This window comes from Apodemus sylvaticus, chromosome 9 (genome assembly GCF_947179515.1).
Source record: "Apodemus sylvaticus chromosome 9, mApoSyl1.1, whole genome shotgun sequence".
NCBI classification, from domain to species: domain Eukaryota; kingdom Metazoa; phylum Chordata; class Mammalia; order Rodentia; family Muridae; genus Apodemus; species Apodemus sylvaticus.
In genome coordinates, this window is record NC_067480.1 from 73,596,814 (window position 1) to 73,616,501 (window position 19,688).

General features: G+C 45.7%; 2 protein-coding genes across 3 annotated transcripts in view; one reads left to right on the plus strand and one right to left on the minus strand.

Moving 5' to 3' along the window:
• The window catches only part of Kat2b (lysine acetyltransferase 2B), a 97,388-nt gene extending 90,842 nt beyond the window's left edge, over positions 1-6,546 (minus strand). For both annotated transcript variants that reach the window (XM_052191942.1, XM_052191943.1), the window contains exon 1: positions 6,221-6,546. In XM_052191942.1, coding sequence (XP_052047902.1) covers positions 6,221-6,469 — 249 coding nt within the window. In that variant the 5' untranslated portion in view covers positions 6,470-6,546. The remainder of the gene's footprint in view (positions 1-6,220) is intronic.
• Positions 6,547-7,611: 1,065 nt separating this feature from the next.
• The window catches only part of Pp2d1 (protein phosphatase 2C like domain containing 1), a 68,287-nt gene continuing 56,210 nt past the window's right edge, over positions 7,612-19,688 (plus strand). Inside the window, exon 1 of the mRNA XM_052191848.1 lies at positions 7,612-7,753. Coding sequence (XP_052047808.1) covers positions 7,612-7,753 — 142 coding nt within the window. The remainder of the gene's footprint in view (positions 7,754-19,688) is intronic.

Below are 19,688 nucleotides of genomic sequence, written 5' to 3' on the forward strand. Positions count from 1 at the left end.
GTTCAGAGTTTTAACATTGATTAATAGGGTTCTGATAAGCTGGTAAAGCTACTTTTTCTACAGTGTGGATTTTAGTACAGAGTAATGGTAATATATCTAAAATTTTTATGCCTCTTTGTAAACTAACGAAAAAAATTCATGTAAGCTTCAGGGAGTTATAAGACTTGGATCCACCTCCCATAGGTCAAGGGACTCCAGATAAGTACAGTTTCCTCACCTGCCTATTACTAAGGATGGGCTCTCTCTCCTGGTCATGAGACTCCTTCTCTTCCCACAATTACTAGGTCTATGGGCCTGAAAGGTCCAAATGTAATCTTCTTTTAAGTTCCTGACCTCAGCTTCTGCCCGCAGACTATACCTGTCCCGGCAGATTCCTGTTTGACAGACACCATCCAAGAATCAGCTGCTGACTACAACCTGCTCAGAGCCCTGGAGTTACCAAAAGCTGAAGAGAACCAGCCGGAGTTGGGTCTCTTCAGGGGTCATCAAACCAGATGCTTCTGATAAATGCCTCGTGGCCTGAATTTCCTTGTGACCTTGACTAGCATTCCAGCCTACCTAGGCCCTGATAGTGACCTCCCAGTTTCAGCAGGAAATACTTACACAAAAGAGTATGTTGCCCCAGGTCCTCCTACAAGCTGGAATGTTAGATCAAAAGGAAACAAACTCTCTGGCATAGGGGGAAAATGGCTACCTATAATGTTCATTGGCATGCCAGGAAAGGTACCTGTTAAAAACCAAATAGCCCCAAATCTATCAATAGATTCATTAGCTGAAACATTTCTACAGTGTGATAGGACATTCAACCTGCCCTATGTAAAACAAAGAGGTTATTGCATGACCTTAAAAGAAAATTGCTGTTTCTATATAAACCACTCAGGATAATTAGAGATTATCTGACTGTACTCAAAAAAAGAGAGCTGAAATGATCTGACAAGGGCCCCATCCGTTCCAGCCTCTGCCAATACTCTAATGTCAGCCATCACAGAGCCTTTGGCCCTTCTGCTTCTGCTAATTACTCTTACATCATTGATGCCTTAACTAAATGCCTAACTAATTCCAGTCTAGGTATCATTAAACTGATGGTTATTAAATCCCAGTATAAACAGGTCGTCACGAGTCAAGGATTTGACTCGGGATATAAGCCATGGAGGGAATGTGAGACCAAAACAGGAAAAATAAATACACTTGCAGGTTAAGAGTTCTGTGTGCAGTTAAGAACAGGTTCCTGTTCGTCCTTTATTGGACCCATCTGCACCAGCTGTGCTAGATCACACGTGGGCACAAGGTATGCTTGCTCCTGATTGGAGGAAAGCCCAGATGCTGCATGCTTGCTTGCCCCTGATTGGGTCTGATAGGAAATTCAGCGAATTATGAGTTTTGCCTTTTAAAGTCCCTGCAAAATATGATTCATGTCCATTTTTCTATAGACTTGGCTAGTACTTAATTAAAGCTTGCTTCAAATTTGGCTTAAGATTGTGGTAGAGATAAGGACATTTTGCTCTACTCTGGTCATGGCAGCTTTATCCATAATAGCCAGAAGTTGGAAACATCCCAGATGTCCCTCAACCGAAGAATGAAAACAGAGAAGCAAACCGAATGGTGGTGGCACATGCCTTTAGTCCCAGCACTTGGGAGGCAGAGGCAGGCAGATTTCTGGGATTTGAGTTCAAGGCCAGGCTGGTCTACAGAGTGAAAGTTCCAGGAAAGCCAGGGCTAAACAGAGAAACCCTGTCTCGGAAAAAAAAAAAAAAAACCAAAACCAAAACCAAAACAAAACAAAACAAAAAAAAAAAAAAAAAAAGGAAAGAAAACAGAAAAGATGCTTCATTTATTTACACAGTGGAATACTATTCCACTGTGTAAATCAAAAGGATGGAACTAGAAAATATCATTCTGAGCGATGTCACCCAGACCCCAAAGGGCAAGCGTGACAGGAGCCTGGCATGGCTGTCCTCTGAGAGGCTCCACTAGCAGCTGACTGAGACAGATGCAGATACTTACAGCCAACCACTGGACTGAGATCAGGGACACCTATGGAAGAGTTAGGGGAAGGACTGAAGGAGCTGAAGGGGATGGTTACTGTTGGTATTCTGTCTAAGCTCCACCCCACACCTACCTGGCAATAGCCGGGTATGCCCCGCCCCAGAGATCTGGCCACTATAAGAGGGGATACTTGCCCCTCCTTTCCCTCTTTGCTCTCCACTCTCCCACATACTCTCACCTCTCTGCCGCTTGGGCTCCCTCTCCACGTGGTCATGGCCGGCCACCACTCTACTTCTCTACTCTCTCTCCCTCTCTCTGCCTTTCTCTACCACTAACTCCATCCCCTACTCTGAATAAACTATTCTATACCATGCCTGAGTGTGTGTGGTCCCTCAGAGGGAAGAAGTGCCCGGACAAGGGCCTGCCTGGGCACCCCATTCCCGCGCTGCCGTGCCACACTCCCTTGACCCCCAATCCTCCCTTTTTAAGTCCTCTCATTTGGTGCCAAGACTTCGGATGAGAAACACCGTGGGTTTTGCGTAAGCCCTTTCAGTTACCCCATAGGAAGAACAACAGTGTCAACTAACTCGGACCCCTGGGAGCCACCAACCAAAGAGCATACATGGGCTGGTCCATGTGCCCGCCGCTTCCCCCACACACACATATGGCAGAGGACTGACTGCTTTGTCTGTCCTCAGTAGGAGAAGATGCACCTAATTCTGTAGAAATTTATGCCCCAGTTGAAGGGGGGAGCGTCCTCTCAGAGGCAAAGGGAACTGGGGAAGGGGTGAAGAACTCTTGGAGGGGGAACTGGGAAGGAGGACAACATTTGTAATGTACTTAAATAAAACAATTTTTTAAAAAAAGATTGTGGTAGTGGTCTTATTCTCTGCTGGTAGGATTAACAATCAGATTGGATTGTTGTGATAACAATTTGCAGGAAAGAGGCAGTAGGGTAATTCCTAAAGAAAAGGTCCCGGTAGGGAAATAAAGACAAGATATCTCAGATCAAATTTTGCTTTTCTTTGGGCTTTGTTAGGGCTTGGTGTGTGTGTTTGCATGTGAGATCAATACTGGACTCGGAGAGGGCCTTGTGATAGATAAACTACCTCCCCAGGATAGGGAATTAATTTTCAAGAGGGAAGAAGAGTTTTCAGATCCCAGAGGAAACATGTAAAGGCCTGAGGGGGAAAGAGAACTGTGGCTCAAAGCCCAGAGACAACAAGCGGCCCGGGAGACACAGAACAGGGACCCAGGAAAGGGGAACAAAAGGACGGGCGGGCAGTCAGTCACTCCAGTCAAGACCACGCTTTCCTTATCTGATAGTGTCACACAAGCCAAGTGGCTCTGATGCAACCTTTACCACCAACAATTCAAAGAACTCCATCCTGGAAACTGTAAGTTTGTCACACACAGACTCTTCCCTCTTTCCTCAGTTTCCTAAAGTATAAATGCCAGAGCTCAGCTTTCAGTGGGCCCCCCACGAAACTAAGTCTTCTTCCCAGATCTGTCTTTTCCCATATTCCTTCGTGTCCCACTGGCCTAAGTCACTGGCAAAGGTGGTGTCATCTGTCTTCTGTGACCTGCTCAATTTAAGTACAAAGACAAACTGAGAAAAGAAAAAAAAAACAGATTATGTGAGAAACCTCATCAGCCCAGCTTAAAGAAAATAATCTGAATACTCATGCTCTCAAACACGCGTGCACATAATAAAATAAATGTCTTTTTTTTTTTTAATCTAAGATAGCATCCCTCCCAGGTTTGGAGTCCTGGATTTCCAAATTCGCACTAGGCCACACTCACCCCACCCCCAACCCAGCTGGCCCCAAGCAAAGGAGGGGCCGGCTCTGGTTGGCCCAGCTCCAAGTTTTTAAAACTGCTTTCAGTTTCTCTTTACAGCAAGAAACCCTGCCCTACCCAACTCCAACAGGCCAAAAGTTCTAAATCAGTATGACACTTCCTCCACCCACTGGATCTGCTGCTCCTGAGGTCTCCACCCGGGAGAAGGCTTCACTGGAGTCCACTGTAACTGGGTTACTGCCTTAACCCTAGAATCTGAACACATACTCCGACAACTCCACAAAGACAGGTCCCGGTGCCATAAACCCAGCACCAGGCTTAATGCCTGGCCCCAATTAGAATTCCTCATAACATTAGCTGAATACATCAGCAAATAAGACAGCATGCTTTCAGGCTTGGTGAGACGGCCTCTCACCATGGAAGGGTTGAACACACTCTGACACTCTAGCACATGCAGACAAACATCACACGCGCTAAACTCCATTTCAAAGGTTCTCAAAAGCAGGAAGAAAGAGCTGGAATAACAGTTTTTTTTCTTTCCTATGAGTTTGTCAGAAAATATGACCAAGGAATACTCAAGTTATACACTTGGAAGTTTCACTAATGAATAATTCAAAGTATTTGGGAAGGCCAGGGGAGGGGCAAGGTAATCCTAGGCAGACAGGCGTTCAAGGACATCCTGGACTTAATAGGAAGACCTAGATAAAGTTAAAAAGAATGCACGTGTACAACCACAGGAAAGTTTTCAGATACTACAAGACAGGACGCAGTATGGAGGTGGGAACTCTGCTAATTCTGAAAACTAAGGCAGGACTACATAGCTGACTGACTTTGCCAATGAGACTAGAGCAGCTGCAAAGGCCAGGCCTATTTATTAAGTCCTGGAACTTGCTCTCGATCCTGTTGGCCACTCTCTCCTCTGCAAGGCACACCAGAGGACCTGTCTAAGGAGAATGGTGGGTTGGACTGGTAGGGCTGTAAAACTAAGGAAGTCTCTAGCTATTGGAGAAGAACGAAGCCCTTCCATTTCTTAGATACATACTCCCATTTTTTTTTTTTTGCACGCCTTAGGATATACCACCAGGCGATAGTATTTGCCAGCTCCTCTGAAGAATTCCAACGTAGTAAGAGTCTTGCCTCATGGAACATATTCTCAATTGCCGCTCGTCTCCTGGGGCTTTGTTAGAAATGTAACTCCTCAGACCCTATCCCAGACTTCCTGATTTAGCAACAGCATTTAGCGATTCCAAAGCATATCAGCAGGCATAAAGAACTGCATTAGAGCCCTCTCGGGGCTCCACAGGGGGTGCACGACCTAAACAGGGGGTGACTGCATAGATAAACAGGATGTGTCCACAAGGAAAGGGCATGCTTGAGACCATCCAAGGTCCTAGAAGCTCCAGTTAACACTACAACCAGATGCCCCGGGAGGGAGGTCATCTACCAGGTTTATCCATCCTGACTGTACAGCGGGGAGCGGGGATAAGAACGTGGATGCTGGGGATATGACTCCTTTTACAGCAGTAGGCTGGAGCAGCAAGCAACACGGGAGGTGTGAGAGCGAGTGCGCCTCTCCCTGGTCCCAACCACAGGCCGCCCGAGCTGACAAGGCCAAGTCCCCGCCCACTTCTGCTGTCACCCTGTCAAAACAAAGCCGCAGTCTACACGGCTGAGCCGCTCTCCCCTGAAGCCTAGGCTGAGCCCCCTACACGTGCTCTACAGCTGGACGTCCCGGGTTCCTAAAGCCCTCAGAGAGGGAGAATGGCAAGAAAGCTGTCTTCAAACTGAGCAGACGCGCTCGCCGCCTGGGCTGTCATCTTGCCAGACCCTGTTTACACCCTAAGCGGCCAGGATCGTGCTTTCGCTAAATAAGTAATAACAATAATGACAGGGCTGTCGCCGCACAGCCGAGGCCGCCAGGCGCCAAAGGACCCGGGCTTGGGGCGATGCCCACCTCCCACCCCGCGCTCCGCCCCTTCGCTCCGGTAGAGCGCCAGGATTCCAGGACACTTCTAGCAGCTCCACAACCCAGCTCCTCCTAGCGGGGCTTAGTGGGGAGGGCGAGCCAGGGAGATACACTAAGATGCCCCCAACCCCAAAAAGCTGCTTCCCAGTCCGGACTGATCCGCCACACCAAGCACAGTTATGCTCCCTGTGAAAGGGCTCCCGCAAGCTCTTACAGAGCAGAGAAAGTCCCAGTGTAGCCCGAGCGCTCGGAAGCCAAGACTCATCCTTCCCAGAAGAGGGACACAGCCACATCTAAAAGACCCCCTACCCCTGTCCCAGTGAGACGCTGCGCGAGCCTCAGCGACAGAGCGCGCGCAGAGAATGCAGCACTTCCGCGGTGCCGGCGGGAAGCTAGGAGTGGGGTGGGGGAGGGGAGGGGGTCCGGGCCCGCCCGTGACCCCGCGATTGCGCTCGTCCCTGCGGGTACCTTGCAGGCGGAGTACACGCCGAGTTTCTCCAGTTTCTTCGCCCGCGGAGCAGAGCGCAGCTGCGCCTTCTTCACGGCGATCCGGGCCGAGCCGCCGCCTCCCGGTCCCTCGGCCGTGCCCGCCGCAGCCACCGCGGTCGCTGGCCCGCAGGAAGCAGAGCTCCCGGCGGCGGTGGCCAGGGTCCGGGGGGAACCGTGCGGGGGCGCGGACGGCAGCGCTGGAGGCCCGGCCCCGCCAGCCTCGGCCATGCCGCCCCGACTGTCACCCGCAGCCGCCAGGGTCCCCGCGGGCGCGGGTGGCGCAGCCGAGACCCTCCCCGCCCCCCCGCGGCCGCCGCCCTGCGCCCTCCCCGCCCCCGCCGCGCTCGGCCGCCAGCGATCGCAGGCCCCCGCGCCTCCCCAGGCGGCTAGGACGCTAGCGGGCCCGAGCGCCTTGGCCGCACTCTTCTCCCCTGGGCCTCCGGCATGGTGCTGCGAGCTTAGCCGCCCGCCGGGAGCGCCAGGGCCGGTAGGGGACCCGCGACCCGGGAGGCCGGGCCGTTGCAACCCAGGCACCTGCCGCCCTGCGCCGCTGGCGTCCCTGGGCCTGACACCCTCCCGCGCCGAGACCCAACTTCCTCCACCCTAGCGGGAGCCAGAGGAAAAATAAATGTTTTCCAGAAGTACCCGTCAGCGGCCAATCGTCCTCTTTGTTGCTAATTCACCAAAATCATGGCGTGAAGGGTTCCTTTTTTCTTTTTCTTTTTTCTTTCTTTCTTTCTTTCCTTTTTTTTTTTTTTTTTACTTTGGGTTAAACTTTTTCTTTTAAGAATTCTTTCCCATCCTCTTCCCCTGGTAGTTTCTGAACCGAATATGACCAAAGAGGGATGACTCAATGGTGTGTGTGTGTGTGTGTGTGTGTGTGTGTGTGTGTGTGTGTAAACTAAACGCGTGGAAAAAGTTTGAAATGAATCCGCCTGCAGGCTTCACTCTGGGTTGGCTACTTTCTGCTGCTAGTTTATTGTCTATTATGTTTTCAAAGGTGAAACCCCAGCGTTCAAGTTAACCAGGAAGACAGAGTCTGGGAAAGTGAGACCGATTTTTACTTAAAAATCAAAACTATTGTCCCTGTCTCTGATGGCAGGAAGAGGTTGTTTCATTTGTTCACCATGGGTAAACCTTTCTAAAGCGACGTGAACATCCCCGCGTTGCCTGCCTGTCAGCACTGTTGGCAAGTGCCCTGATTCTGCCGAGGTCTGAGTCATAAAGTGGGACAATGGTCCTAAGGAGTTTGTGATTGGTTGTCTCGCGAGCTTGGTTAGCTCCTGCTGAACTCCAGCCAAATGGGATGTGCTTTCCCTTGCAAATACTCTTTTACCAGTCCTGTTTAAAATAGCAATTTATGTCTCAAGATGCCTTTCGCCAGATTCTGTGTCCTTCTAACGCAGAGCAATGCTATGCCAGGAAAAAAGAAGTCTCTTCTTAAAGAAGTGACGCTTACTGCTGTGAAATTGCAGCCTTACTGGGCTGAATCTGACCAAAGTCCCTACCCAGGTTTGACCTTAGCCTAGTGTGGAAGCTCAATAGAGTGAGACTCTTGACTCAAAATTAATTAATTAATTAACTAATTAATTAAATAAAAACAATAAGGCTGGGAGTGGTAGTCCTTACCTTTCACCTCAGAACTGGAGAAGCTGAGACAGAGCAGGCTCTGTGAGTTTGAGGCATTCTGGTCTAACGTTAGGAGTTCTGGGGCACCCAGGGCTGCACAGCCAGACCTTGTATAGAAACCAACAAACCAAAAAAAATAAAAAATAAAAAAATAAAAAAAACAAAAAAAAACCCACCACCTCAGATTTTACATCACTGTCCTTTCTACAGCTGCTCTCTGGTTGTTTTACAATAATGCCATTAAACCATTACTTACTGGGGAATCCAGGATCTCTAGTTTGTTCTTAATGTCCTTCATCTAAGAATTTTTAAGTGGATTCAAAAAGAAGCTTGAGACCCATTGTTTTACAGTGAGCTATAAATCCTGGCAGCCGCCCAGAGGAAAACAGAGAAGGAAGAGAAAAACTGGCTTGGTTTTTAGAGTCCAGAAAAGTCAGCCTGTTCTGCACCTGGAGCTCTGGTGGGGTGTAAGTAGCTGTACAAAAAAGGGTGGCTTGGGGGTGTGCATGTTCTTCCGAGAAGCGAGGAGAACGCCCGAGGGCCAGGAGCAGTGTGCTTACAGTTTTGGCCAGAAATCAGAGAAGAGATAGACCTGGTGGGGAAGCAAAGATAAGTCTTTTGAGTTAAGAGGTCAGAAATGCAGACAAGATTAGCAGTCCAGATCTGTAAAGGGCTGCACAGACAGAGAGGATTGTGGGTAAGTATAAGAATATCATCCCATTTAAGAGGGGGAAAATGTTCCCATCTCCTTGATGTGCTTGTGAGTATATCAGTTTTCCTAAAATTGGTCACCTGGCCAGATGATATTTTGTTGCTTTTTGAGATAGGGTTTCATGGTGTAGCCCTGGCTGTCCTGGAAATCACTCTGCAGACGGGCTGGCCACCAACTCACAGAGATCTGCCTGCCTCTGCCTTCTGAGAGCTGGGATTATTAAAAGCATGCACACCAGATAGTGATTTGACAGGACCAGTTGGGAGGACAATAGTTTATCTTTGTAATCTTTATGTTTGTTTGGGGCAGTTTAAAATGACTTATATCTACCCAGTCAAAGATAAATGTGAGTTCTTTAATTCTCTTTTTCTCAAAAGAAAAAAAAAAGCTGCAGTGTAGATAATCCTTTAAAAAAAGAAATCTATGAAGGTTTTGATTGCTCATGCCTGTAATCCCAGGCTGAGGGCGGCAACTGGGTGGTAGTGGCACACAGCTGTAATCCCAGCACTGGGGAAGCAGAGGTAGACGAATTTCTGAGTTCGAGGCCAGCTGGGTCTACAAAGTGAATTCCAGGACAGCCAGGGCTACACAGAGAAACCCTGTCTCAAGAAAAGAAGAGAGAGAGAGGAGAGAGATCCTGTACCAAAAAAATAAAAATAAGCACGTAAAGTAGCCAGGCTTGGTACTGGAGAGGTGGCCTGTTGTGCCAGAGAAATGTTAGTGATCCCCAAAAAGACTGACAAGAGCTGATCTCATGATAACTCATAGTAGGGTCTTTATTCTGTTTGAGCTAGCTCAGGCTACCACCACCACCACCTTCACGCAGGACAGTTTTAGTGGTAGGGGAGGCCTGAATGTCTATGTGGCAAGGCTTTATAGTAAGCAGCCAGCAGGGAATATGTGTGCAAGCATCTAATTGGAAAGCTACTGTGGCCTTTAACATAATTGGCTGGTGCTGGGAGTCATATCATAAACTTAACTTCTGCTCCCCTCTGCATTGGTGGTCATTAGGCAAGGAGTGGGCTTGTAACCTGGGGTACAGGCTTGTTGGGGTAATAACCTGGAGACACTGGTCTTGTTGAGGATGTAACCTAGAAACTCTGGTCTTGTTGGGGATTAGCATAGAGACTGGAGCTAGGCTCAGGCTTTGTTGGGGGACAACTTGGAAACTAATGCTAGGTACCAGCCTGTTAGTTTACCTAAGTTCAAACTTAGGTCAGGTTCTCTAAAATGGAGTCTGAACTTAAAAGCTTTGGCATCTCAGTCAGCAGTTCAGAAAAGCACTTGCTGCTTTTGCAGAGAACCGAGGTTCAGTCCCCATCACCCACATAGCAGTTCACAACCATCCTAACTCCAATTCCAGATGGTGAATTCCTTCTGACCTCCACAGGAACCAGGTGTGCACAAGGTATACTTTCTTACATTATATGTAAGTAAAACATAAACACACATAAAATCAATAAACCTAAAACAATTCTTTTTAAATAGCCATGCTTTAGGAGGAGGAAACTGCTCTTCCCAAAATGGGCCTGCTACTTCCACCCTCCTCTCTTTCCTATAGTATTTTAAATTCTAAGGAGGGGCAATTGTGATACTTCCCTTTCTACAAAATGCTTGTGGTAACCTGAGGTAATGATTCACAATTGTAATCCCAGGATGTTGGAAGCAGAGACCTAGAAAGCCAGTCTGGGCTTCCTAAAGAGCAGGGAGCCAGCAAAGGCTATATAATGGGACCCTATCATTAAATTACTTAATTGAGTTAAAAGTTGTATCACCATGTCAAGAGAAGATGGAGGCTTAGAGTTAAGGAGAAGGGGGGGAGGGCTTTCTAACATGCCTAAGTGACTGTAGTTCTCAGATCAAACTTCTTTTTGACATTTTTTCCCCTTTTCTTTTGATCTGCTTTCTAACGGCATGACATTAACAAAGGGTATTTGTCACACTGATGGAATGGTCCACTTGAGATTTGCATTGCCACTGGGTGTAAATATTACCTCAAAGACGGAGTGAAGAAATCAAGGGATGGATATGGTGGTGCATAATTTAGGGGGAAGAAAAGCAAAAGTGGGGAGATGAATTTGTTAGAGTTCAAGGCTAGCCTAGTCTACATAGTAAATTCCAGGCCAGTCAGCACTGCAGAAACTTCATCTCAAAACAGTAACTACAATTTAGTTTTCTTGAGAATCAAAAAGTTTGAGTTTGAGGCCACTCTGCTGTACATGGAGAATTCCAGGACAGCTTGCTTGTTCTACATAACAAGACTGTTTAAAAACCAAAATAAATTTATTAAATTAATTTTTCAGATTATCCATTTATTTTTATGTATATTACTATTCCACGTGCCTGTATGTCTGTGTGAGGGTGTCAGATCCCTTGGAACTAGAGTAGCACCATTAAATAAATTTTTAAAAGGAAGACTTTCTAAGCATGATGATACATGACTGCAATCCTGATGATACAAAGGAACCTGATGTCCCAGCTTGAAGAATAAAGGAAAAAGGGAAACCACGCTAAAGACGGTAGGTAGTTCAGACCCGGAGATGGTTGAGGTTTGGTCCAGAGCTGTGTATTGTAATGCTAAATTCTGTACTCAAAGAAAGGTCTTCAGGTGAATTCTTACATTTACAAGCTTTTGTCATGCAAACCTTGTTCCTGGATTTAAAATTATCAGTTCAATAATTGTTTGCAACCAATTACTGAAGGGATTAGAGGGAGTTTGGGGGTGGAGGAGAGGAGAGACCTGGGGGAGAAGGAGAAAGGAGGCCACGAGGGGGGGGCTGGGCAGTGAGTGCGTGACCAGGAGGAACAAGTATCTGGGCTACGCTGTGGCAAGGTAGCCTGGACAGAAATTAGAGAAACAGATTCGGGGTTACCCCGTAGTAATTGTCAAAGTCAAATAAAATAACCATAGTCTGAGTTTCCTTTATTTTTAAGCTAGTCAGGGATAAGCTTAAATTGGTTGTATGTACTCAGAGACCTTAAAGAAAGAGTTAAGGAAGCCCAATATTTCGGAGGGGAAGCCGAAACTGTTAAGGAGTGCATGCTTACATGAGATACAGAGGCTGGAGGTGTTTGTTGGATGTGCCTTTAATCCCAGCACTAGGAGGCAGAGGCAGGCAAGCCTCCCAACTTAAGGCTAGCTTGATTATCATAGGGCATTTCAGGACAAAACAGACAAGAAATTCTGTGTCAAAAAAGGAGAGAAGAGAAGTTACACTTCACTGAATAATTCAGAAAGCCTGATAGCCTTACAGTCTATATTACTCCAGTGACGCAGCACATAAGCCATTGCAGCTGGAGGAGATTCTGGGAAGGAAAAGTACAACAGCTCATTAAAGGACTAATTAATTCTCCCACCCATCTCTAGCAATGGCGTACCTACCTTCCTAGGATAGTCTCTAGACCAGGTGATGAGTTAGCCCAACTGAAACACTAGATCTGTACCCAAGCCTAGGATCTTAATATCTTGGCTAGAAGTTTTGTTTTGCTGTTGTTGTTGGTTTTGTGTGTGTGTGTGTGTGTGTGTGTGTATGTGTCCCACCACTGCCTGACATGATTCATTTTATTTTGGCTAGCCTCAAACTAGTCAGATGGTTGTGAGCCACCATGTGGTTGCTGAGGAATTTAACTCAAGACCTCTGAAGAGCAGACAGTGCTCTTAACCACTGAGCCATCTCTCCAGCCCAAGAAACCATTATTGGAAAAAAAAAATATACCCTCCAAGGGTGGACAATACTTCCCCAAGAAGAAATAGATTATCAAATTAAAACCTCAGTGCCAATCATGGGATACTGTGAATTATTGGTCAGGGGAACTCCAGAAGCCCCTAAAATAACACAGGCTATTAGAGCTTGTGATTACCCACCATAACTAGAAGGCAGGACCGTATTGCTGAAGATACAACATACTCTGATTTCAGAACATAGAGAAATTGAGCTAGAATGCATCTGATTTGCTGCACACTGAATAGTATTTTTTGTTTTGTTTTGTTTTGTTTTGTTTTGTTTTTGAGACAGGGTTTCTCTGTGTATCCCTAGCTGTCCTGGAACTCATTCTGTAGACCAGGCTGGCCTCGAACTCAGAAATCTACCTGCCTTTGCCTCCCAAGTGCATGTGCCACCACTGCCTGGCTTGAATAGTTTTCACAGTGCCTTACAGATGCTATTGTAAGACCCCAAAAACCGAGGGTGCCCCAGCACCCCATACCCTGGAAGGCGACACCCAAACCACTTGAGAGAAATGGTCTCGATGCAATAACATGAGGGTTTCTTTATTCCAGAATTCTGGGTTCTACAGCTGTACCCCACGCGGGGGTAGAGGACTGAGGACCCCGTGCAACTGAAGTCTGGGGTATTTAAAGGGAAAAAAAAATCACAAGACAAGGGTTGGAGGACACAATTCACAAGGCAAGGGGTGGAGGACAAAACATTCACAGAATGGGGAAGTACAGAATGAGGAAGTAAGGTTAGAGATTATCTGGAGCAAAAGTCCTTGGGGCATTGTATAGTTAAACATAGGAACTAGAATTGAGTGGGCTATCTTTCTCAAGCTGAAAGCAGAAAATAAGTTACTCTGGGCTGGGCTAGTTGTTTAGAGGTCTAAAAACATTGAGTTGGGGGGTCTCTCACTATACAGCCTGCTGGGGGAGAAAAGAAATGAGTAGTATTTCTCAGGGTGAAGCCTGAATACTAAATACCATCTTGCCAGGCTCTCATCTGTTGTTCACTAGTGCAAGACAAGCAGGAAGGTCATGGGCATTATCAACCACTTTCTCCTTCAGTTTGAACCAGCTCCATAAGAGGGAATCCATGACTAGTACCGTAAGACCCAAAAAACAAGGGCGCCCCAGCACCAATGCCTCGGAAGGCAACACCCATATCACTTCCTAGAAAAGGTCGCGGTGCAATAAGCAAGAGGATTTTTATTCCACAGCTCTGGGGTCCACAATCATACAACACACAGGGCTAGAGGACTGTGGACCCTGTGTAACTGAAGTCAGGGGTATTTAAATGGGAAAAATCACAAGACAAGGGTGGGAGGATACAATTCCCAAGGCAAGAGGTGGAGGACAAAACACCATGGGGAAGTACAGAATGAGGAAGTCAGGCAATAGTTTATGCCTTAAGGAAGGTTAAAGATTATCTGGAGCAAACATCCTTGGGGCATTGTATAGATAAACATTGGAACTAGAACCTGGTGGGCTATCTTTCTCTCAAGCTGAAAGCAGAAAAACAAGTTACTCTGTGCTGGGCTAGTTGTTTCCGGGTCTAAAAACATTGAATTGGGGTCTCTCTGTACTATACCTGGGATAATGCCCAGGGCATGGAGGTCATAGGCCCCAAGGCCTTACCACTGTGTAATGACTATTCCTGGTTGTCAACTTGAATATCTGGAAAGTACTACAATACAGAATTGGAGGGCTCACCTGCGATCCAGATCTTGAGGCTGGAAGACACAGGTTTCTATCTGGATCTTGACATGGAGATCTTAAGGCACAATGACTATGAAAAGTTTAGGCACAGGCAAGGTAGTATAGGCTTTCAATCCCTACCTTGCTGGGGCCTAAACTTTTGCTTAAAGGCAAGGAGGTCTCAGAGTCCAAGGTCAGCCTAGGGCAAAACAAGTCCCAGATCCTGGCCAGGTGGTACAAACCTTTAAGCTGGGTCACACCTTCTGCTGGAGACCAACCTAAGGACATTGGAAGAAGGAGGATTTGCTCTTCTCCCACTTGCGTTTACTTACTAGCATATCTGTTGGAATCTGCTTTTACAGAAGGCCAGCTGAAACAACTAGCCTTGTGGGACTGAGAAACTACTAGATTCTTGGACTTCCCATTCACAGCTGAACATTGTTGGGGAGTTGGACTACAGACTGCAAGTCATCACAATAAATTCCTTCAATATAGAAAGACATTCCATATGTTCTGTGACTCTAGAGAACTCTAATACATGCTGTTTCTTCAGTAATTTGACACACTGTCAATGTTATATTCTAAATGTTTATGCTCTCAGTAGTCAAGCCAGGGCACTTCTAACACTGGGCAGCAGTTAATGGAGATGCTCAGGGATCCAAGTGGCGACAATAAGTAACTGCTGAGTGCTCAGCTCTAAATGGGGCATCCACACCAACTGCCCTTCACCTCAAAGTGCAGGGAACATTGCTGAGGAGAAGTGGTAAAGAAAGAATTTAAGAACTAAAATATGGGGAAGCACACTGTGAAATGCTGTTGTGCTGGATAGTTTAACTAATACAAGCTAACTTCACTTGAGAAGATGGAGCCTAAATGAAGAAAATGCCTCCATATAAGAACCAGTATCAGGCAAGCCTATAAGGCATTTTCTTAGAGATTGATAGAGGAGGACCCAACCCATTGTGAGTGGTACCATCCCTGGGCTGGTGGTCCTGGGTGCAGGTTGAACAAGCCATGAGGAGCAAGTCAGTAAGAAGCACCACTCCATGACCCCTGCATCAGCTCCTGCCTCCACACTCCCATCCTGTTTGAGTTCCCATCCTGACTTCCTTCAGTGATGAACAGTGATATGCAAGTGTAAGTGAAATAACCCTTTCCACCCAAGTTGCTTTGACCTTGGTATTTGATCACAGCAATAGAAACTACTCTAAGACAGTCCTCTCCAGGAACACATATACATAAAATTAATGTATAAATTACAAACTTGGGCAGGGAAGATGGTTCAACAGGGAATAACTCTTGTAAATTGTCCTCTGATCCCCACTAGTGTGATGTGGCAATCATACACATACCCCTACACACACACACACATACACTCACACACACACACACAATTAAAATGTAGTAAAATTAAACCAAAATCAAACAATAATTATTTTAAAAGATTTATTTTCATAAGTGTTTTGTCTGCATGTATATATGTGTACCATATGCATGCATGGTGTCTAAGGATGTCAGAAGTATGCCAGGCATGATGGCGCACGCCTGTAATCCCAGCACTTGGGAGGCAGAGGCAGGTAGATTTCTGAGTTTGAGGCCAGCCTGGTCTACAGAGTGAGTTCCAGGACAGACAGGGTTACACAGAGAAACTCTGTCTTGGGGGGAGGGGGGGAAGAAGTATGTGTTAGATTTTCTAAAACTAAAGTTATAGACAGTTGCAGCCTAGAATGTGGATGGTGGGAACTGAATCAGGTCCTCTACAAGAAGAGTAAATGTTCTTTCCTACTGCCCCAGGCTCCAGTAACAATTATTATGCATACATTATACACAAAATATATGTGTAATATATTACATATCATATATACACACATTATATACACATTACTATTAGGTAATGATGTTTGGGATGAAATCAGGCTGACTGTAGTTGAAATAAACACTTAGGGGCTGGAGAAATGGCTCAGTGGTTAAGAGCACTGACTGTACTTTCAAAGGTTCTGAGTTCAAATCCCAGCAACCACATGGTGGCTCACAACCATCTGTAACAAGATCTGATGCTATCTTCTGGGGTGTCTGAAGATAACTATTACATATAATAAATAAATAAATCTTTAAAAAATAATTTAAAAAAAGAAAAGAAATAAACAGCTGCGGCATTTGCTAAAAAGCACTAGCCAAGCACCTCAGGCCCACCAGGTCACTAAAAGCAAGATGGAAGATCTCTACCTTTATTTGTACCTGTTTTTCACTTTAGATGAAGGCACCCAGATAAGTTGTTGGCCCTACAGAAGGCAAATTATCTACAAAGTCTTACCCTGAAGCTTAAATCAGTTCTGGGAACCTCCTTACCTTCTCAAGCAATGGGGACTTCTGACCACCTTGAATAACCTGACCTGGAAGGAGGAGGGCAGAGCCATGCCTTCTAGACTGCTTAATAGACTTGGGGGATGGGGGTGGAGGGTGTCACTCCCTGGACCTCTTTGTCTGTTCTTTTTCTCAGTGTTGAAAAAAAAATCTCAGGGGTCCAAGGAGGTGGCTCAAGAAGTAAGTAAGGTACCTGTCACCAAATCCGATGAGCTGATTTAAATCCCTGGAACCTACCTAGTAAAAGTGTGGTGGGGGGAGTGTGGGGAGAGGAGGGAGCTGGAGAGGTGGCTCTGCTGTTAAGAGCACTGATTGCTCTTCCAGAGGTTCTGAGTTCAATTCCCAGCAACCACATGGTGCTTCACAACCACCTGAAATGGGATCCAATGCTCTAATGCCCTCTTCCGGTGTGTCAAGACAGCGACAGTGTACTTATACATTAGATGAGTAAATACATTTAGAAAATAAAAATATATATTTCTAGATATAAAAAATATGGCCAGGATAAAAATAGCAAAAGCAATCATTAATCATAAGAAAAAAGAGAGAGAGCGAAAAGAGTCACACATGGTTGTCCTCTGACCTCCACATATATGAGGCGGAAAGCCAGTATGCTCATATGATAAAGACATACCAGAAGGAAGGGAGGGAGGAAGTGGGGGAGAGAGGGAAGGAGGTGTGATTAATGTCTTAACTTTAAATCTCCTGGGGTTGGGTATAGTTTAGTAAGAGGGGCAGTTGCCTGGCACGCACAAAGCCTCGTGTTCTAACTTCAGCACTGCATAAGCTGCCTGTGGCAGCACGTGCCTATAATTCTGCCTTGGCAGGAATAAAAGGAGCTGAACTTCAAGGTCATCCTCTGCTATTTGGGTAGTTTGAGGCCAGCCTGGGTCACATGAAAACCTGTCTAAAAACAAACAAAAACCGGAAAACCAAAACAAAGTAAAACCTCCCTGCTTTTCAATATTCTTTATCTTCTCAATTACCATGTGTGTTTCAGAGTAGCTTGCTCGGGCTGTTGGAGCTTGGGTGTTTGCAGTACATATTCTACTTATACAAGGTCTTCTGGAATGTCTTACAGCTATGTCCTTTGGATACATCAGAAGGAAACTGGAGAATAGGCAAAGAATGAAGCAGGATGCTGTAATTATGGAGTCATGATGACTTCAGCTCTCCTGTGTGTTAGAAATGTTCTTTAACAATACCTGGGGGAAGGTTCCAGTTTGATGCCAATGTACCGGTCCCATCCGCCATCTTACTTGGGGAGACAGGCTGCTTCCCAAGCTCTGACGAGGAAATTATCAGCTTCGTTTTGACTCCTTGAAAACGTCATTGTCTGAGTGTGGAATGGTTCCTGACACTGACTGTATATTTTTCCCATGATTTTCCTGCACAGAGCATCCATATGACATAGTGCCTTCCTGGAGGTTCAACATTTCAAGGCCTCTGCCAAAGACCATGATGGGTACCAGGCAGAGAAACCTCAAGGTCGAAGGTACTTAGAAGGCCAGTTTCTCTTCACAATCAGCAGTGGTGAGCTTTTAAGGGATCTTCTTGTGCTCAGAGTATTTGCAGGGAGTACTAGATAAACGACAATGCTTCAGTTTTCTTTTTTTCCTTTTTTTCTTTTTTTTTTTTTAAAGATTTATTTATTTATTCTATGTAAGTACACTGTAGCTGTCTTCAGACACACCAGAAGAGGGCATCAGATCTCATTACAGATGGTTGTGAGCCATCATGTGGTTGCTGGAATTTGAACTCAGAACCTTTGGAAGAGCAGTCAGTGCTCTTAACTGCTGAGCCATTTTTCCAGCCCCAATGTTTCAGTTTTTTTTTTTTTTTTTAAGACAGCATTTCTTTGTGTAGCCTTGGCTATCCTGGAACTTAATCTGTAGACCAGGCTGGCCTTGAACTCAAGAGATCCACCTGCTTCGGCCTCCAGAGTGATGGGATTAAAGGTTTGGGCCACCACTGTCTGGTTGACTTCCTATTTTCCTCGTTTCCTTCATTCCAATTCTTTTAAAACTAGCCAATAGAGAAAGAATGTGAAATCAGACTCCAGGCAAAGGGGAAGTTTTCACCTGTGTTAGAACACAAACCAAATTCATTTTCTGTCTGTGTACTTCTTAGCCACATTTGGGTATTGGCACAAACTTCTTATAGAAAGAAGAAATATTTTCTTGTGAGGTTACTTTAAAAAAAGACTTATTTACTTATTTTATTTATGTGAGTATACTGTTGTTGTTTTCAGACATAGAAGAAGAGGGCATCGGATCCCATTGCAGATGGTTGTGAGCAGGGAAATTGAACTCAGGACCTCTGGAAGAGCAGTCAGTGCCCTGAATCATCTCTCTAGCCCTGTGGGATTACTACTACTTCTAAATTGTGTTTGTTTTCCTTTGTGCATCAGCCATATCATTCTTTCTTTGCTGCTAACACCAACTCTGTCATAACAGTTTCCTGAGTGATTTGGCTACCTGCCTTAACCCAGCCCTACCTGCTGAAACTGGCAGAATCCCCACTGCACTGGCTGGCTTGTCCTTATAGGCAGAAGCCTCTGGTGCAGGTGAGCTTGGTAGCCTCCCATTATGAATTGCTGGCACATCCCAGTACCATGACAGCATGAATATTCCTCCTTTTCTTTAACTTGCCTTTCCTTTGTTTCTTTTGTCTAATGACTAAAAGCACCCAGCTAGTAACAGGTTAAATTTCTAGTCTAGTCTTCCTCATTTGTAAAGATTTTAGAAATCTAACTTGTGTCTTCAGTCTTGGCAGCAAGCACCCAATTAACATCTCACTGGCCCTAAAATTATTGTTTTAAATGGTTCTTGCTAAGTTACATTGTAGAGGCCGCCTTCTTCTGTATTGGAATTCCAGGAAGTACCACAATCGGTTATCTCCCATTTCTATAACTGAGGGAGAATAAATCTCCTTCAGTTTTGTTAGAAGTCCCATGATTGCAAAAGGGAAAAAGAACCCAGTTTGGGATTAAAAAAAAAAGTCAATATTCTACTTTAACCCTTTGTTCTACCAATATCTAAGCTTCACGGTATCAAGTTTTAGAGGGATAAAGGAAATGCATCTTTATGCAGTTCTCCAGCGAGGATTTATGGCATGCAGACAGGCCCTGGCATCTCGTATCTGTAACCCCAGCACTTTGGAGACAGAAGCAGAAGGTTTGCCGTGTTGTTTCCAGGGTCCACATAGCAAGTTCAGGGCTATAAGTGAAGGAACAGCGGAAAAAGCCCAAACTAGACCACTCCGGTTTATTGGGGAATCAAACTGACAAGTAGATCTCAGGGTAGAGGGGGCAACTGAGGGAAGCAAAATGG